The 24,915-nt window shown below is 42.5% G+C and overlaps 1 protein-coding gene and 1 long non-coding RNA gene across 3 annotated transcripts in view; one reads left to right on the forward strand and one right to left on the reverse strand.

Moving 5' to 3' along the window:
* The window catches only part of LOC121544936 (KATNB1-like protein 1), a 66,449-nt gene that overhangs the window by 36,520 nt on the left and 5,014 nt on the right, over nucleotides 1-24,915 (forward strand). Inside the window, exon 2 of the mRNA XM_041855200.1 lies at nucleotides 1,529-1,616. Coding sequence (XP_041711134.1) covers nucleotides 1,594-1,616 — 23 coding nt within the window. The 5' untranslated portion in view covers nucleotides 1,529-1,593. The remainder of the gene's footprint in view (nucleotides 1-1,528; nucleotides 1,617-24,915) is intronic.
* On the reverse strand, nucleotides 5,669-10,460 carry LOC121544938. 2 transcript variants are annotated; one of them, XR_005996169.2, is made up of 3 exons: nucleotides 9,049-10,460; nucleotides 8,886-8,957; nucleotides 5,669-5,856 (listed from the first exon to the last, which is right to left on the reverse strand). It is a non-coding gene; the product is annotated as an uncharacterized LOC121544938 (long non-coding RNA). The 2 variants fall into 2 exon arrangements; XR_005996168.2 differs by lacking the exon at nucleotides 5,669-5,856 and having other exon boundaries at nucleotides 7,908-8,957.

The raw sequence follows: 24,915 nt of genomic DNA on the forward strand, positions 1-24,915 counted from the left end.
TGCTGTTCGTCTTACTGATGTCCATATTACAGTGAGTCTGACACAGCCCTGACAAGAGTAGCAGTAGAATGAATAGGAGAGTTGTTGAGACCCAGCCTGGGTCGGGTCCAGCGATTTGGATGGACATCTGGAGCAGCAGTTGTGTCGTTGATTCACTTCTTTAATGATCTTTGACTGTAGCTTTCCCAGTGTGTCTAAAAGGACTGAACTGTATTATTCCTTTTAACATACCATATTGCTTTGACAGTCTGTTGATGGTAGTGTCTGTCTCCAGCAATTACTGTACATTTCACTGCTTTGGAAAGGGACATCAGGCATAGACCACTCTTCCTGGAAATGAGCAGGCTGTTAAACGAGAATTGTTTGCTGTTAAATGGACCCAAACAGACACATCTTAAGGGTATGCCCCTGTACCTGCCAACAACTGCCTATTTGCTAGCATACCCTGTTGTCACACAGCCACCTATGCCCTTTAGAGGCTCAAAGTTAATGAGTTGAATCCATGCTCCTTGGCACAAGCGCTCACTTCCTGCCAGCTCTGTGCCTTCAATCTCAGATCTGCGCCTCCTCACTTATTAGGGATTGACTAGTTCCAAAGGTCTCTGACAGTACAAAGTGTGACCTAGTGTATGTGCCCAATATTGGGCCCTCTGCTTTGTGGTCTGTTTCAGAGGAGAACAAAGGGGATAGGGGTCAGAGACTCAGAATGAGGGGGCCATCCCCTTACTGTCTATTACATTGCCTATAGGAAATTATAATGTGGCTGTACTAATGATTATTTTGAATGTGTTGAATCTGATTGTTTAACAATGAAACTAATGGTAACCCTTAATTTTACAGCCCGGTAATTACTAAGTAATAACTAGGTAAATACATAGTAACAAAAAGTAAATACACAGTAACTATTTAGTCCTAAACAAACTTACGAGGAACCAAGCAAGTAAGTACTACATACTTACTGAGTAAATACAAAGTAACAACTTGTAATTATATATATATTTAGTTCCCAAGGTTAGTATTGAGGACCTTATAAGTAACTACAAGGTACTTACTATGAAAATACCACAACATTTTATTTATTTATTACCACGTACTTACCACATTAATACCTTCAAGTCAATCATGCTGATATTGGTATTCTCTCACGTTGTTTCTATGTACTTTGCCTTTAGTTCTAATGTATGTTTATATTAAAAGGGCTGTAAAATGAAGTGGTGTCTGTTTCCAGGTAGACACAACGTAGTTACTTGAGAAATCCCATCCCATGCAGACAACAGCAAATCTGTCTGTGATCTTACCCTGTTGTTTCATGTTACCACCTTCACACTTACAGGTTAGGTACAAGGTAAGAGGGCTGTAAATTGAAGCCATTGCTAATACCATGTAAATACCAGATACTTGCAGGTCAACTAACTCTCCTTATGATTTAGTGAAATGATTGTGTAGATATAATGTACCAATCATTTTCCTGTAGTTACTAGGTATGTATGTTGTAACAGGGCTGTAAAATGAAGGTGTCTGTTTCCAGGTAGATTCCAGGTAGATCCCACGAAGACGCCAGCAAATCTGTCTGTGATCGTACCCTGTCATTACATGATACCATCTTCACACACAGGGTAGGTATGGGATAAACGGGCTGTACAATTTAGAAAAGTGGGAACATTTCACAACTAAGACAAGCACACGACTCAGAGTGAAGTTTATTTAATGAAAATTAACCAGAAGACAGTAGAAGCACATATCAAAGAACTAGCATAACAACACATGTGAATTGCATTTATTTATATGTGATAATTTCTTATAAGGTCCTCAATACTATCCTTGGGGACAAAAAATATATACCAAATAATTGCATTTTGTTACTTTGTACTTACTAAGTTAGTATGTAGCACTTACTTGTTTGGTTCCTAGTAAGTGTGTTTGGGACTAAATAGTTACCATGTATTTACTTTTTGTTACCAGGTATTTACCTAGTTATTATTAACTAATAATTACCAGGCTGTAAAATGAAGGGTTACCAAACTAATGTCTCACCGATCCATCACTGAACAAGGGAAATTATTACACGTGTACTGCCTCTCAGATTATTGCTGATTTTATTGTCAAAGCTTAGAGAAGCGGGCTCTTGTCTTTTTCTAAACTCCATGGAAAATGTTCTATCTGCAAATGATCATATACAGTACATATACAGTACATGTGCATTATAATTGGACATGTTCCAGTCTGCCAACATGTTTATTCACAACAATTGTCAACACATTTGGTATAGAAAGTGCAACGCAGTAGGCTACAGTAGTCCATTTTCAGTTAACATGAAGGCTACAGTATATTGACAATGATTCCATCCTAATTGTCCACACTACTAGAGGTAACTAGAGCAAATGTGACCTCTTCATTGAATTCTGGTGGTGGTAACTACTTACATGTGTATACAGCAATCAATCAAAGCAGGTCACCTTAAAAAAATTGCCATCTGACCCCATTCTGATGATGTGAGTTACAACCAGACAATCTGGGCCCATGTGCTGGAATGTGACAGGACATACAGAACAATCAGAAAGTATTCAGACCCCTTGACTTTTCCACATTTTGTTACGTTCCAGCCTTATTCTAAAATTGATTAAATTGTTTTGTTTTTCTCATCAATCTACACACAATACCCCATATTGACAAAGATTTTAGATTTTCTTCCAAATTTATTTTAAAAAACCCGGAAAAATATAAATTTACATAAGTATTCAGACCCTTTACTCAGTACTTTGTTGAAGCACCTTTGGCAGCGATTACAGCCTCGAGTCTTCTTGGGTATGACACTACAAGCTTGGCACATCTGCGCAGACCTCCCGAGTGGCGCAGTGGTCTAAGGCACTGCATCGCAGTGCAGTGCTAGCTGTGCCACTAAAGATCCTGGTTCGAATCCAGGCTCTGTCGTAGCCGGCCGCTACCGGGAGACCCATGGGGCGGCGCACAATTGGCCCACTGTCGTCTAGGGTAGGGGAGGGAATGGCCGGCAGGGATGTAGCTCAGTTGGTAGAGCATGGCGTTTGCAACGCCAGGGTTGTGGGTTCGATTCCCACGGGGGGCCAGTATGAAAAAATTAAATAATGTATGCACTCACTAACTGTAAGTCGCTCTGGATAAGAGCGTCTGCTAAATGACGTAAATGTATTTGGGGAGTTTCTCCCATTCTTCTCTGCAAATCCTCTCTGTCAGGATGGATGGGGAGTGTCGCTACAGTACCAGTCAAAAGTTTGAACACGCCTACTCATTCAAGGGTCTACATTGTAGAATAATAGTGAAGACATCAAAACTATGAAATAACACATATGGAATCATGTAGTAACCAAAAAAGAGTTAAACAACTCAAAACATTTTATATTTGAGTTTCTTCAATGTAGCCTTGATGACAGCTTTTCACACTCTTGGCATTCTCTCAACCAGCTTCATTTCAATTAACAGATGTGCCTTCTTAAAAGTTAATTGGTGGAATGTCTTTCTTTCTTAATGCGTTTGAGCCAATCAGTTGTGTTGTGACAAGGTAGGGGTGGTATACAGAAGATAGCCCTATTTGGTAAAAGACCAAGTTCATATTATGGCAGGAACAGCTCAAATAAGCAAAGAGAAATGACAGTCCATCATTACTTTAAGACATGAAGGTCAGTCAATACGGAAAATGTCAAGAACTTTTAAAGTTTCTTCAAGTGCAGTCGCATAAACCATCAAGCGCTATGATGAAACTGGCTCTCATGAGGACCGCCACAGGAAAGGAAGACCCAGAGTTACCTCTGCTGCAGAAGATAAGTTCATTAGAGTTACCAGCCTCAGAAATTGCAGCCCAAATAAATGCTTCACAGATTTCAAGTAACAGACACATCTCAACATCAACTGTTCAGAGGAGACTGCATGAATCAGGCCTTCATGGTTGAATTTCTGCAAAAAAAACACTACTAAAGCACACCAATAAGAAGAAGAGACTTGCTTGGGCCAAAAAACACGAGCAATGGACATTAGACCGGTGGAAATCTGTCCTTTGGTCTGGAGTCCAAATTGGAGGTTTTTGGTTCCAACAGCCTTGTCTTTTTGAGACGCAGTGTAGGTGAACGGATTATCTCCGCATGTGTAGTTCCCACCTTGAGGCATGGAGGAGGAGGTGTGATGGTGTGGTGGTCCCTGTGCGCCAGTCTGAGGTTCTGAGTGCTCTGGAGCAGGTTTTCATCAAGGATCTCTCTGTACTTTGCTCCATTGATATTTTCCTCGACCCTGACCAGTCTCCCAGTCCCTGCCGCTGAAAGATTTCCCCACAGCATGATGCTGCCACCACCATGCTTCACCGTAGGGATGATGCCAGGTTTCCTCCAGACGTGACGCTTGGCATTCAGGCCAAAGAGTTCAATCTTGGTTTAATCAGACCATTTAATCTTGTTTCTCATGGTCTGAGAGTCCTTTAGGTGCCTTTTGGCAAACTCCAAGCCGGCTGTCATGTGCCTTTTACTGAGAAGTGGCTTCCATCTGGCCACTCTACCATAAAGGCCTGATTGGTGGAGTGCTGCAGAGATGGTTTTCCTTCTGGAAGGTTCTCCCATCTCCACTCTGGAGCTCTGTCAGAGTGACCACCGGGTTCTTGGTCACCTCACTGACCAAAGCCCTTCTCCCCTGATTGCTCAGTTTGGCCGGGCGGCCAGCTATAGGAAGAGTCTTGGTGGTTCCAAACTTCTTCCATTTAAGAATGATGGAGGCCACTGTCTTCTTGGGCACCTTCAATGCTGCAGAAATGTTTTGGTACCCTTCCCCAAGTCTGAGACAATCCTGTCTCGGAGCTCTACGGACAATTCCTTCAACCTCATGGCTTGGTTTTTGCTCTGACGTGCACTGTCATCTGTGGGACCTTATTTAGACAGGTGTGTGCCTTTCCAAATCATGTCCAATCAATTTAATTTACCACAGGTGGACTCCAATCAAGTTGTAGAAACACCTCAAGGATGATCAATGGAAACAGGATGCACCTGAGCTCAATTTCCAGTCTCATAGCAAAGGGTCTGAATACTTATGTAAATATGGTATTTCTGTTTTTTATTTTTAATACATTTGCAAAGATTTTTTAAAACATGTTTTCGCTTTGTCATTGTGGGGTATTGTGTGTGGATTGATGAGGAATTTTTTTTATTTAATACATTTTAGAATAAGGCTGTACCGTAACAAAATGTGAAAAAAGTCAAGGGGTCTGAATACTTTCCGAATGCACTGTATGCTATTTCCATCCATTATGTAATCTAACCGTGATGAGCTATAGACGCTACTTTCAACTTTGTTTTTGTTATTTTGACCCCAGCGGCATGCCTACCACATCTCCAGAACTAATATTTTGCTTTCATAAAAATTCCTAATCCACTTTGCTTTACATTTTGGGGGTTGAAAATGTGTTTTTTATTTTCCCTACACACGCTGTGTGAGACGATAAACACAGGACTGAGGTAGCTTTGTTCCGACCGCGACCCCTGTGTTGTGTTTGTTTCAGATTTACTATGGCGATTAGCTTTTCAAAGCGTGCATGCTGCACTCCTCCTGTTGACACACATTCTTGAGTCCTGTAAATCAGTGGGATTGTTATTAAGAGCACATCTACAGCAGGAATGTGGGGAGATGTGCAGCGCTTTGTAGTGGGCAGAGGATAAATATCTCTCATATCTCTCAAGAACAGTGGCAATGTGGACGTGCAAGCACACTGGGCTTCTGATTTGATGAAATCTCCCCACGGAACATCTGAGAGCTTGAATTCATTAGAAATGTCCCAGTCCAACTCCACAGAGAGGCAGGCAGTAGGCTCTCCCTGGATTAAGCTGCTCTCCTCTTGATCTCCTGTGGAGCAAAAATACCACACAGAAGTTAGCTCTCGTGGGGGAATTTGTTGTTGAATGGAATACTTGAGAATCTTTCGGAAATAGATAAGCAGTGAGGATTAACTGCAGTGCCGTTCTGAGGAAAGTTTGGAGTGTTCTAGCAGGGATTCTTGATGGCTGTTTTGAATATAAGGAGATGTTTGCTTCCCAGTCTCACATATGGTCTATCTGAGGTCATCACTGGAGACTGTTAACCCATCTGCCTCATCAGGACAAATATTTAGGTATAGTCGTGTCATTACTAATTAGCTTGTAGTGGTAAAATGAGTAAAGATGGAAGAAGATATGTTAGCTTGAAGTTCCCAGGAAGGTCATGACCTGGATGGCACAATGGAGCTACTACTTCCTGTGCTATATCATCATAACCCAAAGCAAGGCCTGTTAAAGGAGTAGTTCACTATTTTACAAGTTGATATTAAATGGTTCCTCACCCTTAAAGTAGTCTTTGGGCCAAGATAAACTGTAATCCAGGGTTCACTTGTCTTTTAACAGCCACTACAAACTTCAGCTAACATTAGCCACCACAAGCTAACAATCAACGTAAGTGATTGGGGCATGTGAGCATGTTTAAAAAAAAAACTGTCCAATGCACCTGAAATCAATTAAAATGAACTCCATATTTGGTTTGATGTTACTTAAAGATGATTTGGCCATTAAAAAAAGCATGCTCACATGCCCCCATAACTTCCATTGATTGTTAGCTTTTGGTGGCTTAAGTTAGCTGAAGTTTGTTAGCTGTTTCTTTTGGCCCATACTTTCAGAGTGAGGGACCATCTAACATAAAGTTGTAAAATATTGAACTACTCCTTTAATAGTTTCCAGCGCCATGCAATCTGATGAGGAATAACAAGGTGAATTCCAACGTGTTCATTTGAGAAAAGCCAAACAACAGGGTGACCCTCTCTACTTTCTATAGGCCACGAGGAACTGTCAGCCTATCTAGGAAAGGTACCGGCTCTCCTTGACCTCTTACACCACAGGGCACAGCAAACAGAAACTTTACTAACACACTATACTAACATGGACTGGGTGTGGCATTCAGGATTTCAAAAAGTGTCTGAAAGATCAAAGATTCCATTACACCAAATCTGCTTGCTTTTATCTTGCCAAGTTAAAGGGCACATTCCTCTCAGGGAGTTCACAAAATGAGTACTAAAATTAAACGTTCACCATCCATTGAACAAATTTATAGTGAAGAATAAAATGAAACGTACAAGGACACGCAATAAAACAAAAGTCCCTGTGTTCAAGAATAATTTCTGTTAACAAACTACCTTTAACCACAATACCGCAAACCTGCTGTGTCTCTGCCATAGACAGTAATAAGCACATTGTATTTCAAAAATAGACATGCGATCTAAAGTGACATGCTATTTTGTCCCTGATAGTTTTTTCCTGTATAGCAAATAATTTTCTCACAAAATTACATTAAGTCAAAGACAAAGAAACGTGAATACCATGTGATACACTCATTCTTAACAGCAATAACTTTGAGCGTACAAAGCAGCCCCCTCGTTTTTTAGAAATGAGATGTACTGAACATTGTCCTCATGTAATATACTGTCCATTACTGTTAGATGATTGAGAGGGAAAACAGCAAGATTATAAATGGTGGTCACCAATCATAGTAAACAAACACAATGTCTCAAGATATAAATTCACAGCAAGTCAACCAGACCCCCTCCATCCGATCCCAGTCTATTCTGAGGACAACTTGTTCCCTGTGCACCTCAGCACACAACAGGGTCTCTGCAATATACTGGGTAGAGGGTCAAAGGACAGGAACACAGTGGCATATGGGCCTTCTGAGTCAATATACCGTTACATAATACTCTTACATAAGGGAGTCTGAGATGGCCTGCCAAGTGCCTGCTGCTTCTGGGTAAACACACTGACACAGAGATACTTGGAAAAACAGGATTTATTGATGCTAGTTACAAAGTCTGATGCCTTGTTTTACAGTAACATTCTTAACTAACAGTATGGTCAAATAAGACGATTCAGTCAGTGTATTTTCCTACTGGTGCTTTAAACACCAGTTTGTTTATTCCATTCTCACTAACATGACATTTTAACTGAAGTTAGACATTTTCAACAGATAGTGTACATAAACATCTATGACATTTGAGTAGACGGTTATAAATAGTAGGCCCCTTATCACCATTTGTCAGGGGAAACGAAGCACATTGTTTTTCATCTGAGTGAAGCTTTAAGTTGTACGGAGTTATTATTGTGATCGATCAAATACCCTTCACCTCAGGTTTGTGCCTCTCCCACTGTTCTCAGCTGATTCACTCATTCCATCATGATTCTGGAATAACCCATTTTCTAAAGAAAAGTAAACAGCATACATCTGAGTAGACAGAGTTTGAAATCTGAAGATTCGCCCTTCCTCCCAATCTGAAACATGTGTGTCTAATCACAAACGGTCCTCCACGGCTGGGCCTGTGTGCGAAGATTTCCATAGATTTCCATTATTGGGAGAATAGTAATGTCCTTTGATTGGTCCGATAGCAGCTAACAGTGCAGTTCACAATGATTAGGTTGTTAAAGTGCGTTTCCTGAGAAGAGATGTTGATTTGATTGGTTCGGGGTCCAGGGTAGAAGGTCCTGGGTAGGGTCTTCAGAACCAGGCTGAGAAGCAGTGTTTTTCCTTTCTATGCTACTTCACAATCCTTCTTTGATCGTCTATAGTGTCCTGTCTTCTGTTTCCAGTCAAAGGTTAATATTCTGTTTGTGGAGAGCCACGTGCCTCCCACAGGACTGTGGCTCTGGTGCTGTCCTGACACCACTTCGATATGAGGATGACTAACTCATCTATGGTTAGATGACCAAGAGTGCCCTGCTTTGTTGACTGCCACATCAGACAGCATTTATACAGATGAAAACAGTTTATTTAATTGTGCACCAGATACATAGCTGTTTGAATACCACAGCTCACCACCTACTGAATGTGAAAAGGAGAGGTCAAAGCAGTAGGCTACTTACAGCAGAGCCTGTGATGACGTGTACTGGGGCTTTGGGGTTCACATAAGGCTGTTCCTTGCTCCCATTGAAGACCTGGGGAGAGGAACATGAAGGGGCTCTTCAGTCTGTGACAAAGCACTGATGGAGAGTGTTTGATGTACTGATTATTCACATGGGAACTGACCTTGTAGCAGTAGACAAACCACAGTCTATCATTTGTGTGCTCATGGGCTCCAGGTCCACTCCTGGAAAAATACATTTCAATAGTTGATATGAAACTTTTGATTCAGTATTAACCTACAAAGACTACGAACATCAACACAAAGGACTAAGAGCAATTTCCAGATCGTAAGGCCTTTTCATGCCAATATTGTATTTTTGGAAATATTAATTAGCTAACTCCCATAGAACGTGCATCACATGTTTTGCCTATTTACTCACGTTTGCTATCCATCAAAGAGCACTAAATATAATGATTACCAATAGCTTTAGACCACTCAATAAACTCTTAAAAGCAACAAACAAGCTGAAGAAATGTATAGGAAAACATTTGGATAAGGGCTTTTTGGGTGATGTCCAAACCAGCAGTCTACTGTTGTAATAAAGGAAATGTGTTTGGATTGCTCTGCTAGCACCAAGTTCTGGGACATTAGTCTGTCTGAGAGGACTGATTTGTGAGCGTAACACCTATTTGAGCACAGTGCTATTGTGTGAGGTCATCAAACAGAGACCATACTGTGGAGGTATAATACATCCTCCAGATCCGGTGCAGGCGGTTTGGTGTCGTTCCGTCCGAGTCGGACCTGAGACAGAGCAGAGAGACAGACAGAGAGCATGCTGGGATTAGGATCTGAAACCTCATCTGGTGTCGCCCTCTCATGCCCATGCCAGGCTGTCACTCCGTACCCATGCCAAGTGCTGAATGAAACTACGTGGTTCGAATTGCTGTGATTACAACATCTAACACAGATAGACGGGCTTCAGGGCTAATGTGGACTAGCCAGTTGCCTAAGACGTTGCAGGTCAGACACGGCAATTAATGTGTCCAGCAACACATAGCCCCCCTGGCCAGAAAATAATAACAATCAACATTTAATGAGTAAATAGTTGCATGAGGGGGAGCAGGGAGTTATTCCTGGTTGTAAATCTTCTCTTATGATCAGTATAGGGGATGTTTGGCCGGTCGGCTGGTTGTTGCTCAGGTTTGGTCAGATTTACACCCCTCAGGACGATGAGCAATCAGCGTGTTTCTGCTTGGCGCCAGCGGAGCTCGCTTCAACACCAATCTCAGTCCCCCTCTGCCTCGCTCCCTCCTGGACTGCTGCTACTGACCCGTCAGGCCCAGGGTGATCTACACTGCAGCCCTCACCAGGTCTGACTGATCAGACCACTCCAAACACGTGTTGCTTAATAGAGGACGCCTGTGCTCATTGTCCTTACATGTTTTGGATGTTCCCACTCTAAAACCTCTTGTACATGTTAACACTAGTTGCTGTTGAAGTTTACTTGTTAAAACAATTGTACATTCATTAATCTAGGAATACCATTCCATTTCACAACTAATACAGAGAGTATCATCCATCCATCTATCCATGTAATTGACCCCCTCTCCCTAATCAGTGAGTGGTTTTCTGCACTACATACATACAGTAGCCCTGTATGTATGTGGGTGCAGTCGTCTTTGTCGTTGTTAGAGCAGTACATGGATCTGTCCCATAGTGATGATCCAGGGACGCTCCGCTCAGTTCCCTGGCCTGTTGGCCTCCTAAGAGAGGATCAGACACCAGAGAATGAGTCACATCGCAGTGTGTGTGTGTCTGTGTGTGGGCTCACATGCACGTATGTGTGTGTTTGTACTGTTTAGGACACTATGGTCCAGTTCATGTTTTTCTTCATTATCATAACAGCTACACTAAACAAAAAGTATGTTACTCAAGATATTAAATAATCCTAAAAAGGGTATTACTGACACTGCCAAGTTATACTGGGACTGTCAATTAAAGGCCCAGTGCAGTCAAAAACGTGATTTTCCTGTGTTTTTTATATATTTCCACACTATGAGGTTGGTATAATACTGTGGAATTGTGAAAAGTATGATAATGCCCTTTTAGTGTAAGAGCTGTTTGAAAAGACTGCTGGAAATGTCAGCCTGTTTTGGTGGTGGGATGGAGTTTTGGCTTGCCTGGCGACATCACCAGGTGCTACATTTGTTAATAGACCAATAATAAAGAGAGTTCCAAACCTCTCTGCCAATAACAGATAGGTCCCCTCCCCACTCAGACCACTTGCAGACAGTCCGAGCAAAATTCTTGCTTGAGAAATTGGTCTCTGCTAAGAAGCTATTTTTGTTTATTTTTGACCATTTTCATTGAAAACAATCACAGTAAGGTACTTAATTGTTACCCAGAAATGATTTGATATTGAGATAAAAATGGCTGCATTGGACCTTTAAGTACTTTACCTCAATATCCTTTTTAAGCCACTCTTACTGCTTGAAGATGAGGACTATGCCATAATCAAGAAATAGATTTCAGTGGAGAGAGTGATGATATGGGCTGACCCTACGTTCCAGCTGTGGACAGAGAGCATAAACATTATTAACAGCCAAAGTAAATTATTTGACCACCCAAAGTAAACACACGTAAACTCTACTGTCAGGGACACTTTTGTCTATGCTGAAAACTTCCCCCAAAGGACATTTGCAAATGAGCGTGTTAAAGAAGCAATTTGAACTAACAAACTGGTATTATGTAATAGGCTACCTGAGCCACTGGTATGGCATGCATTTTGTTTTTTATACATTGCCTAACCCCCAGAAATGGTGCTGGTGTCTATTATACGGCAGAATCTCTCAATCATTACTAGCTACCTTGTCTTCCAATGGAAGGGATGTGGGTAGTGACCGTGAGAGCCCTATGATTGCAAAGTAACTTGCAGAAGGGGTGGACCAGAAGAGAGCCATTCTGTATGTGGCTGGCTCCTGGCTCACAGCTAAATGGGACAAGGTCTAGTGCGTGCACGTGTCATCATGGGTAGTGTCCCTCCATGGTGGGAGGAAGCTGGGCCGGGACCTCCTCTCTTTTGGAGGCAGGGTTTGTCTGTCTGTCTCCTCTCCTCGTGTTCAGGTATCACCCCAGTCCTGCGTGCAGTGCATGTGCTAGAGAGAAGGGGCCTCATCCCTTCCTTAGCCTGAGCAAGGGGATTGGGGAGCAGGCCTGTGGTCTGGAGAGGTATTATCTTACTGCCTCAGAGAATGGCCTGTGTGTTATGAGCCTGCCACCAGTCGGATGTATGGCTCCTTTGTGTTGTCGGCCCCATTACTTAGATTGAACCAGAGGAAACACTTAAGAGAGGATGCTAGTTTAGAGCATTTGGGGTGAGTTTACATTAATCAATGACCACTTCTATACAGCGGCTGGTAAAAAAAAAATATATATATATATATGTCAATGTGCCCTTGAGCAAGGCACTTAACCCTAATTGCTCCTGTAAGTCACTCAGAATAAGAGTGTCTGCTAAATGATTAAAATATAAATGTAATACAGTAGGGGGTAAGTCTGTGTGATTGATGTTCCCTTACCTGTACCACAGACTCACAGTCTGTCCTGGCATGCTGAATTGGTCCCTGTAGTTGGAGAAGTTGCTGTGAAAACAGAGAGGGTTCAGCTAATGAGATGCATGGACTGTATGTAGTGTGTAATCTAGGTGCCTTAAATATCTCAGTGAGATAATTAGCGTCAGAGACCTTCATTTTCTCCCCTATCATTTTGTGGTCCCCTTGTCGGTACTCGTAAGCAAAGCTAATCTTAGACAGCTATTCAGAATACATTCTGCAGAAACATTCATTCCATAACACAATGAGACTGTTTATGTAATTGCTAGCCAATTGTGGTCGTTACCTCTCCCTCCCACCAATCCCACACTCACATTCCTCATGGAGATGACTATCTATCCTGATGACTACAGAAGTAAAACATCTGCTTTAAACCTACATGGACTACAGCCATTTTATCAGACAGACATCCACAGAAACACTACACCAGTCCCCTGCTACAGCAAAGGTCGGTCAGTGGTCACCTCTCCAGACAGCACAGAATGCGATCAACCAATATTACCTGAAATGCCACCACCTCTACCACTGGTAATCTATCAACACTATAGTATCAGAACCACCAGACCGGGACACACACAGACAGAACCGGTTCCCGTAATGAAAGAAGACCCAAACCCAAACCTGTGCCTTGGAGAGCACCAGTCCCAGGAGTGCTATCCACGCACCGAAACGTGCCATTCCCTAAATATTTCAGTTGGCCAAACCTGTGTTGACACGCAGCATGTAAAAAGGAAAAGCCTTTCTAGGAAGACGGTTACTAACAACGGCAGGCCAAGCCAAGAGCTAGCTGTGTCTTAATGAGTTTAGAGATTTTAATTTCGCCAATAAAACTGGGAGCCAATCTTCCTTCCAGTTAAAGCAGTAAAGTACGTGGTGAGGTGATGGGGGAGTCTGATACCTCTCCTGGTTTATGTAAGAGGCAGACAGGGTCGAGCGGCCCACCATGGGAGCCCTGAGTGAGTATGGGTGCTGGAGGTCAGCTGGCAGGGTTATTTACCCTTTACCAATTAAGTTAACTGAGAACATACACTGTATTTATTTTACAGCAACGACCTGCGGAAGAGTTCCTGGATCCTTTCACAGCATTATAAGGCTGCGTTGAGACAATGACTTATAAATGACCCAAGCCCAGCTCAGTTAATCCCTACCATTCTGTCACTGAGTCATCATAATGCTTTAGCAAATGTACATTATACCAGGGGCATTGGTAGACAGAATGTAAGTAACCTAATTTATGTCCCTCTAACTGCCCTGAATGCCTCTGCTGATCCTACAGCTAATGTCTGCAGCAATCATGTGTCTATGAACCAGATTTATGCTGTTAGCAATGGGGGGGTAATAGATGACATTCATATTAGTAACAGATGACATTCATATTCTGACTATCTCTGAAACTCACTTAGACAATACCTTTGATGATACAGTGGTAGCAATACAAGGTTATAATGTTTACAGAAAAGACAGTAATGCCAGTGGTGGAGGTGTTGCTGTTTATATTCAGAACCACATTCCAGTAAAGATTAGAGATGATCTCATGTTAAATACTGTTGAAGTAATATGGCTACAGGTTCATCTGCCTCACCTAAAGCCCATTCTTGTGGGAAGCTGCTATAGACCACCAAGTGCTAACAGTCAGTATCTGGATAACATTTGTGAAATGCTTGATAATGTATGTAATATCAACAGAGAGGTATATATTCTGGGTGATTTAAATATTGACTGGTTTTCATCAAGCTGCCCACTCAAGAAAAAGCTTCAAACTGTAACCAGTGCCTGCAACCTGGTTCAGGTTATCAGTCAACCTACCAGGGTAGTTACAAACAGCACAGGAATGAAATCATTAACATGTATTGATCACATCTTTACTAATGCTGCAGAAATGTGCTTGAAAGCAGTATCCAGATCCATCAGATGTAGTAATCACAATATAGTAGCCCTATCTAGGAAAACCAAAGTTCCAAAGGCTGGGCCTAATATAGTGTATAAGAGGTCATACAATACATTTTGTAGTGATTCCTATGTTGTTGATGTAAATAATATTTGTTGGTCCGTGGTGTGTAATGATGAGCAAACAGACGTTGCACTTGACACATTTATGAAATTGCATATCCCAGTTACTAATAAGCATGCACCCATTAAGAAAATGACTGTAAGAACGGTTAAATCCCTGTGGATTGATGAGGAATTGAAAAATGGTATGGTTGAGAGGGATGAGGCAAAAGGAATGGCAAATAAGTCTGGCTGCACAACCGATTGGCAAACGTACTACATATTGAGAAATCATGTGTCTAAACTGAATAAAAAGAAGAAGAAACGACACTATTAAACAAAGATAAATGACATAAAGAATTATAGTAAAAAGCTTTGGAGCACCATCAATTACATTTTGGGAAAAAAGCCAAACTCAGCTCCATCATTAATTGAATCAGATGGCTCATTCATTACAAAACTGACTGATATTGCCAACTACTTTAAGTTTTTTTCATTGGCAAGATTAGCAAACTTAGGCATGACATGCCAGCAACAAATGCTGACACTACACATCCAAGTATATCTGACCAAATTATGAAAGACAAGAATTGTAATTTTGAATTCCGTAATGTGAGTGTGGAAGAGGTGAAAAAATTATTGTTGTCTATCAAACAATGACAAGCCACTGGGGTCTGACAACTTGGATGGAAAATTACTGAGGATAATAGCGGCCGATATTGCCACTCCTATTTGCCATATCTTCAATTTAAGCCTACTAGAAAGTGTGTGCCCTCAGGCCTGGAGGGAATCAAAAGTCATTCCGCTACCTAAGAATAGTAAAGCACCCTTTACTGGCTCAAATAGCCGGAAAAAATTGTGTTTGACCAGATACAATGCTATTTTACAGTAAACAAATTGACAACAGACTTTCAGCATGCTTATAGGGAAGGACATTGAACAAGCACAGCACTTACACAAATGACTGATGATTGGCTGAGAGGAATTGATGATACAAATATTGTGGGGGCTGTTTTGTTAGACTTCAGTGCGACTTTTGACATTATCGATCATAGTCTGCTGCTGGAAAAACGTATGTGTTATGGCTTTACACCCCCTATTGTGGATAAAGAGTTACCTGTCTAACAGAACACAGAGGGTGTTCTTCAATGGAAGCCTCTCCAACATAATCCAGGTAGAATCAGGAATTCCCCAGGGCAGCTGTCTAGGCCCCTTACTTTTTTCAATCTTTATTAACGACATGCCACTGGCTTTGAGTAAAGGAAATAATGGCAAGGAATAAGTTAGTCCTAAATATTTCTAAAACTAAAAGCATTTTAAGGGGACATTGCCTATAGTAGGCAATGTCCCCTTCACTGTCCTGGGCATTTGGGATCTTTAGATCAGAGGGAAGAGTATCCCCTACTGGCTCTCCAACACCACTTCCAGCAGCATCTGGTCTCCCATCCAGGGACTGACCAGGACCAACCCTGCTTAGCTTCAGAGGCAAGTCAGCAGTGGGATGCAGGGTGGTATGCAGAGACATTTCCAGTCAGAGATTAAAAGGAAAGGTCAGGATCATAGAGGATCTCTAGTCAATGAGATAGCTCAACCTTGGGGTCAAGATTACATGGTCAAGGTAAAAGCTATGATAACTCAATAATTGGTGATTAAGCAGTTTGTAACAAAATCCCGGTCTACCATTTGCAACAAAGATTCTGACATAATCCTCATTATGCTGTAACATACTTGATTAATCACAAACCATCCTGTGTGAGTTAGAATGGGAGCCACAGTATGTGCAGCAGTATGCAGGAGCCTGTGAACCCCTGTGAGTAGCACAGTCTGAGTCAAAGTTACTGTACTTAGTCTGGTTTAGAGCCAGGAGCACAGTCACAGGTTAACACCCCCATCTTGTGGTGGCTGAGCAGGGAAGCAGTTGACTGTCTGCTGGATGGACACGAGACCTAAGGTCTCCTTATGGGACACCTCTTACCTCATACATCAAGTAATATACATTTTAGGAGGCCCTGGACAATACAATAGAACAGGGGTAATAAAATCACTTCTGTTTAGTTCAATAATATATGGACTTGTTTTGGTCAAATACTGAATGATATACTGTATGTGCATGTCTAAAGGGAAATAACTAGAACTTCCTAGAACAGTAGCTCAAAAGTGTTAATTTTTTTATCCTATTGACTGTGGAAAATCTGATTAGCTCAATTTAATATGCTTATTTGTGTCATTAATGTACATTGTGTCCCCATGACATACTGTGAGTCATGGGTTGTAACTAGACAGGCTGTTTTCCATGTGTGTTTTCTTTTCCAAGAAAATAATATAATGATAAAAATCTGAGGGAAGATGTTCCAGCTTAAACCTTGTCAAATGCAATGTGGATGGACTGATTCATAATCCTAATCAACAGGACGTTCCCCCCAATATTAACTGTTTAAAAACCACACATACTAATCAGATCTGCCCTTTCATGTCACTGATTAGTCTGTGCTACAAGATGCCCACTTAATCCAGGCTGTTTGAAACGTTAAAGGAACAATTGCTGTCTGAATATCACCAGCTCACGTCATGGCTCATTGTTTCAAATGGCAACAGTCACTTCCTATTGCCTCAGACGGGCCAGTGATCTATACGTCCGGGGGAACAAAGGCGCTCTTGATAGGGGCCTTAGCGTCTCATGTGGACACGCTGGCCTCATGCAGCTGGAATGCTGAGGACTCTTGTGGTCAGCCGGGCTTAATTGCCTTTTACTCCGTTGGTTTTGGGCGTCAAAAAAAGCTGAAGCAAGCTACCACGAGTTTTGGTTTTGACCAGCGCCACAGAAAAAAACGCGGTGTTATCTGAGTGAGGGGGGCGGGTACTGCTTTTTGATATAATGTTCTGATGTCTGATGACAAGGCCAAGACAAACAGGCTACAGTTAGCAGCTCCTTAATTGAGGCCAGACAGTAGGCAGACTAGGCACATTACACTGGGAAAGAGAAAACCAGGCCTGGGGATACAAGGAGCATAAACATTATGCTGCATGATTAGATGTTTTACATTCAATCCCCCCCTTATGCTAACACACTCACACCTGAAAGCACATTCTCGCATGTGCACACAGATGCACACACACAGACACACATGGTATAGGCATTTGAGATCTGTTAGCAGCTGATCCTCAGGATATGACACGTCTGAATGGCTGAGCCTGTATATCTCTGTCGTTTTTATGCAGATCTCTCACTGAGCTGATAGCCTAGACCCAGATCCCAAGGACTTAAGCTCTGGAACTCTAATATCTAGGGGGAATCAAGATTGTCCATCATGAACCCAGGGTTGCACAGAGTATGATTAGGCATACCGTTGAGTAATCTGACAAACGTTTATCAATAGCTATTATTAATATAAAGTAGCCTACCCTAATCTGTTTATGTTCTGAACTGCACAGAAACAACATTACAGCCTCCACGCTGACCCTCAACACAGGGGCCCCTCAGGGGTGCGTGCTTAGTCCCCTCCTGTACTCCCTGTTCACCCACAACTGTGTGGCCGCGCACGACTCTAACACCATCATTAAGTTTGCTGATGACAAAACGGTGGTAGGCCTGATCACCGATGACGTAGAGAATGCCTATAGAGAGGAGGTCAGTGACCTGGCAGTGTGGTGCCAGGACAACAACCTCTCCTTCAACATCAGCAAGACAAAGGATTGTGGACTACAGGAGGGCCGAGCATGCCCCCATCCACATTGACGGGGCTGTAGTGGAGCGGGTCTAAAGCTTCAAGTTCCTCGTGTCCACATCACTAAGGAATTCACATTGTCCACACACACCAACACAGTCGTGAAGAAGGCACGACAACGCCTCTTCCCCCTGAGGAGGCTGAAAAGATTTGGCATGGGCCCTCAGATCCTCAACAAGTTATACAGCTGCACCATTGAGAGCAGTTTAACTGGCTGCATCACCGCTTGGTATGGCAACTGCTTGGCATCCGACCGCAAGGCGCTACAGAGGGTACGTCACTGGGGCCGAACTCCCTGCCATCCAGGACCTCTATATCAGGCGATGTCAGAGGAAGGCCCTAAAAATGGTCAGACTTCAGCCAACCAAGTCATAGACTGTTCTCTCTGCTACTGCACGGCAAGCGGTACCGAAGTCTGGAACTAACAGGACCCTAAACAGCTTCTAACCACAAGCCATAAGACTACTAAATAGTTAACCAAATAGCTACCTGGACTATCTACATTGACCCTCTTTGCACTAACTCTTTTGACTCATCACATACGCTGCTGCTACTGTTTAGTATTTATCCTGTTACCTAGTCACTTTACCCCTACCTATACAGTGGGGAAAAAAAGTATTTAGTCAGCCACCAATTGTGCAAGTTCTCCCACTTAAAAAGATGAGAGAGGCCTGTAATTTTCATCATAGGTACACGTCAACTATGACAGACAAATTGAGGAAAGAAAATCCAGAAAATCACATTGTAGGATTTTTTATGAATTTATTTGCAAATTATGGTGGAAAATAAGTATTTGGTCACCTACAAACAAGCAAGATTTCTGGCTCTCACAGACCTGTAACTTCTTCTTTAAGAGGCTCCTCTGTCCTCCACTCGTTACCTGTATTAATGGCACCTGTTTGAACTTGTTATCAGTATAAAAGACACCTGTCCACAACCTCAAACAGTCACACTCCAAACTCCACTATGGCCAAGACCAAAGAGCTGTCAAAGGACACCAGAAACAAAATTGAAGACCTGCACCAGGCTGGGAAGACTGAATCTGCAATAGGTAAGCAGCTTGGTTTGAAATAATCAACTGTGGGAGCAATTATTAGGAAATGGAAGACATTGATAATCTCCCTCAATCTGGGGCTCCACGCAAGATCTCACCCCGTGGGGTCAAAATGATCACAAGAACGGTGAGCAAAAATCCCAGAACCACACGGGGGGACCTTGTGAATGACCTGCAGAGAGCTGGGACCAAAGTAACAAAGCCTACCATCAGTAACACACTACGCCGCCAGGGACTCAAATCCTGCAGTACCAGACGTGTCCCCCTGCTTAAGCCAGTACATGTCCAGGCCCGTCTGAAGTTTGCTAGAGTGCATTTGGATGATCCAGAAGAGGATTGGGAGAATGTCATATGGTCAGATGAAACCAAAATAGAACTTTTTGGTAAAAACTCAACTCGTCGTGTTTGGAGGACAAAGAATGCTGAGTTGCATCCAAAGAACACCATACCTACTGTGAAGCATGGGGGTGGAAACATCATGCTTTGGGGCAGTTTTTCTGCAAAGGGACCAAGACGACTAATCCGTATAAAGGAAAGAATGAATGGGGCCATGTATCGTGAGATTTTGAGTGAAAACCTCCTTCCATCAGCAAGGGCATTGAAGATGAAACGTGGCTGGGTCTTTCAGCATGACAATGATCCCAAACACACTGCCCGGGCAACGAAGGAGTGGCTTCGTAAGAAGCATTTCAAGGTCCTGGAGTGGCCTAGCCAGTCTCCAGATCTCAACCCCATAGAAAATCTTTGGAGGGAGTTGAAAGTCCGTGTTGCCCAGCGACAGCCCCAAAACATCACTGCTCTAGAGGAGATCTGCATGGAGGAATGGGCCAAAATACCGGCAACAGTGTGTAAAAACCTTGTGAAGACTTACAGAAAACGTTTGACCTGTGTCATTGCCAACAAAGGGTATATAACAAAGTATTGAGAAACTTTTGTTATTGACCAAATACTTATTTTCCACCATAATTTGCAAATACATTCATTAAAAATCCTACAATGTGATTTTCTGGATTTTTTTTCCTCATTTTGTCTGTCATAGTTGACGCGTACCTATGATGAAAATTACAGGCCTCTCTCATCTTTTTAAGTGGGAGAACTTGCACAATTGGTGGCTGACTAAATACTTTTTTTCCCCACTGTATGTACATATCTACCTCAATTACCTCATACCCCTGCACATCGACTCAGTACTGGTCCCCTGTGTATATAGCCAAGTTATCGTTACTCGTGTATTTATTCCTCGTGTTATTATTTTACTCTGTATTGTTGGGAAGGGCCCGTAAGTAAGCTTTTCAGTGTTAGTCTATACAGTGGGGAAAAAAAGTATTTAGTCAGCCACCAATTGTGCAAGTTCTCCCACTTAAAAAGATGAGAGAGGCCTGTAATTTTCATCATAGGTACACGTCAACTATGACAGACAAATTGAGAAAAAAAATCCAGAAAATCACATTGTAGGATTTTTTATGAATTTATTTGCAAATTATGGTGGAAAATAAGTATTTGGTCACCTACAAACAAGCAAGATTTCTGGCTCTCACAGACCTGTAACTTCTTCTTTAAGAGGCTCCTCTGTCCTCCACTCGTTACCTGTATTAATGGCACCTGTTTGAACTTGTTATCAGTATAAAAGACACCTGTCCACAACCTCAAACAGTCACACTCCAAACTCCACTATGGCCAAGACCAAAGAGCTGTCAAAGGACACCAGAAACAAAATTGTAGACCTGCACCAGGCTGGGAAGACTGAATCTGCAATAGGTAAGCAGCTTGGTTTGAAGAAATCAACTGTGGGAGCAATTATTAGGAAATGGAAGACATACAAGACCACTGATAATCTCCCTCGATCTGGGGCTCCACGCAAGATCTCACCCTGTGGGGTCAAAATGATCACAAGAACGGTGAGCAAAAATCCCAGAACCACACGTGGGGACCTAGTGAATGACCTGCAGAGAGCTGGGACCAAAGTAACAAAGCCTACCATCAGTAACACACTATGCCGCCAGGGACTCAAATCCTGCAGTGCCAGACGTGTCCCCCTGCTTAAGCCAGTACATGTCCAGGCCCGTCTGAAGTTTGCTAGAGTGCATTTGGATGATCCAGAAGAGGATTGGGAGAATGTCATATGGTCAGATGAAACCAAAATAGAACTTTTTGGTAAAAACTCAACTCGGCCGTGTTTGGAGGACAAAGAATGCTGAGTTGCATCCAAAGAACACCATACCTACTGTGAAGCATGGGGGTGGAAACATCATGCTTTGGGGCTGTTTTTCTGCAAAGGGACCAGGACGACTGATCCGTGTAAAGGAAAGAATGAATGGGGCCATGTATTGTGAGATTTTGAGTGAAAACCTCCTTCCATCAGCAAGGGCATTGAAGATGAAACGTGGCTGGGTCTTTCCAACCGGGCAACGAAGGAGTGGCTTCGTAAGAAGCATTTCAAGGTCCTGGAGTGGCCTAGCCAGTCTCCAGATCTCAACCCCATGGAAAATCTTTGGAGGGAGTTGAAAGTCCATGTTGCCCAGCGACAGTCCCAAAACATCACTGCTCTAGAGGAGATCTGCATGGAGGAATGGGCCAAAATACCAGCAACAGTGTGTGAAAACCTTGTGAAGACTTACAGAAAACGTTTGACCTGTGTCATTGCCAACAAAGGGTATATAACAAAGTATTGAGAAACTTTTGTTATTGACCAAATACTTATTTTCCACCATAATTTGCAAATAAATTCATAAAAAATCCTACAATGTGATTTTCTGGATTTTATTTTCTCATTTTGTCTGTCATAGTTGACGTGTACCTATGATGAAAATTACAGGCCTCTCTCATCTTTTTAAGTGGGAGAACTTGCACAATTGGTGGCTGACTAAATACTTTTTTTCCCCACTGTACCTGTTGTTTACGAAGCATGGGACAAATAACATTTTCATGTATTTTATTTGAGCCCAGTAGACTTTGTCTGAGAGTCATTGTGGGGTAAATAGAGTTTCTGTCGGTAGTTTCCATTGGCTTAAACGCAAGATAGGAAACTGATCTGTCTCAGTCAGTGTTTATTTTGGACAAGGTTTACTTGTTTAGATGTAGGTGGTTCTTGAACCAGCTCCAGACTTAGAAGCTGAAATAGCTCCCATATGTTCCAATGGCACAGTGGAGTTGACGAAAGTGTTTTCTACAGTGGAAAAGCTGTGGTTGCTCCACTCTGACCAAAAAGTTGTTTTTCTGAGCTTCTACCCCTGCCTCACAGTACAGTACAGTAGCACATTGTGGATACCAAGTCTGGTGAGGATTGGCAGTCTGTCTCACCAATATGAAATACAGCATGTACTGAGTTTTTACCCAAACCATGTAATAATAGCATTGATTAGATGTGACCTGTACAGAATGAACCAAAATATGTACCAGGAGCGGAAAGCATTGGCTAATGGGCAGCAGAAAGTAAGCAGACTGCTACCATGTTGACTCACTGTTTATGAAGATTAGAAACTATTCATAACACTGTCAGTTTTTATCATCAGTTTAACACTGAATGAATGGTGCCTGTGTGTGTGGATGTGTGTGGGTGAGAGAGAGAGAGAGAGAGAGAGAGAGAGAGAGAGAGAGAGAGAGAGAGAGAGAGGTAAATAAGTAGAGGGGGTCATGATAAGGTCGTCCTCACTATGCAGCCTTGTGGTTCCCAGGACAGGTCATATAGGGCACGTAGGCAGCTATGGACTGGATCTGATGCATGAACTCCTCTCCAATCCTGCCGTTGTTTGATTTAGTCATTTACCACAGCATAATACACAGTATTAGTGCTAATGAAGTCTGAAATAATAATGCTGACAGGATAAAAGTAAAAAGCACATTAAATGATCTAAAGCCAAAGTACTGTAAATCTTTCCAGACAGCTTCAGGAATGAAACATTTGCATAACAAACAAAACCCAATGAAACCAGAACTGTTAATTCTACAAATATTCTAATGGTGGCAATTGAGCTTATGAACAAACTGTGGTGGGTGGCATGGCCGTCTTCTGGTTTTCAGTTGCCATTGCCCTTAATGAGCTTTCAGACAGAATTTATATTTCTGTTTTTCTATTTATAATATCAAGGAAGCCGCAGAACAGAGTTAGACATTCCAGTTCAAACTCAGCATGAATTGCAGTCATTAATTTTTGTGGTTGTCTGCTCATAATGTCCAGCATTTTTCTCCATATTTGAGAAAGGTATGAAATGAGCCAACATTGCTATTTAATTTCATGGAAACGGCAGCCATTGATTTATACCATTGGGGATTAATACCTGTATATGTCATAGTAATTATGAAGAGCGCTGTGAGACTGGCCAGTTAGGTTTAGGGAAACATGGCCTCTGTCTACATTAGCTAGTTGTTTCGGCTGAATAGATCCCTGCTGCTGTACTTCATGGGTTACTTCAGTGTTATGTCCCTAATTCCAGAGTTCAGCACAGGATTAAGGCATTTCACAGATATGCAGTTCATTACAGCAGCGTGTCTTAACCATGGCCCAGGCTCTTAAGGTCTGCTGATGAAAAGGGGAATCCTAGGGATAAGACTGAGCAGGGGCAGAGTGGCTCTATCTCATCTGTTATCATGGATCTAGCCATAAACCCAGATGGGCTTTAGAGGTCTAGGCTCATGATGACAGAGCCCACTTTTACATCTTACCCTGAGGGTACCATAAGCTTTGAGTGTGTCCCCTTATGGCCATAGTTTAACTTAATGAAAATCCCATGAGAAAGTGCTTAGCATAAATGGTATGTGTATCATTCTACCAACTGACCAGTGATGGACGTGCGTGTACAGAAAACAAACATATTTAGATATTTTACCTCATACATGTCATATGCAAAGTCCCCATGGAAACAAAAAAGCATGTTGGTCATGCTTTGCATAATCTTTCCAAAGTGTGCTCCATATTTCACCCAAAGTGAAACACAATTATATGCCACTATGATTGAAGTTATTATGTAACGTCAACATTGATATGCTATTCACTTATGACAATCAGTTGGGAGTTAGCCGCATAACCACTTAACGACGTGTAGGATGACATCATACGTGCCGACCTGGGTCTCCTACTTCAGTCTGGCCAGAGACTGAGGGTTCTCATTGCCCATGTCCCCATAGATGGCAAACCTGGGACTCCAGCTAGCACTCTCATTCAGAGCAGTAAAGGAGAACACATCACTCCAGCCAGCCTCACTGCCACAGTGGTACACTGCAGTCAACACAGGAAAGAAAACACTGTTTTATCAATACTATGATGATAACCGAATGTGACAGGCCATAAACATAGCCTAAATCCATCATGCTAGTTTGGTGAACATGGAAACCTACCATAAGCAGAGGCAGATCTCAGGTCAGTGAGAGTGACCCTGTGGATATGGATCTTCCTCCCTTCTGATCCCCCGTCCACAAACAGAGTAGCGTTGCCCTTGGCGGTCAGCTCAAACAGCCGTCCCCCCCACAGGCCGTACTCCACGGTGCTCTCCTCCGTCTCATTGAAGGTGGTCCAGGTGATCTCCATAGAGCCCTGGGGTGAAAAGCCCCAGAGTTATCCAGCGAGGGGGCCTGCTGATCAGACTGCTCACCCTGCCCACCTGGATAGAGTTACTGCCCTGGATACTTACTGATCCACTTACGTAAACTGGGAGAAAACCTACTCAAAAGGCT

The sequence above is a fragment of the Coregonus clupeaformis genome, chromosome 29 (assembly GCF_020615455.1).
Source record: "Coregonus clupeaformis isolate EN_2021a chromosome 29, ASM2061545v1, whole genome shotgun sequence".
Lineage (NCBI taxonomy): Eukaryota > Metazoa > Chordata > Actinopteri > Salmoniformes > Salmonidae > Coregonus > Coregonus clupeaformis.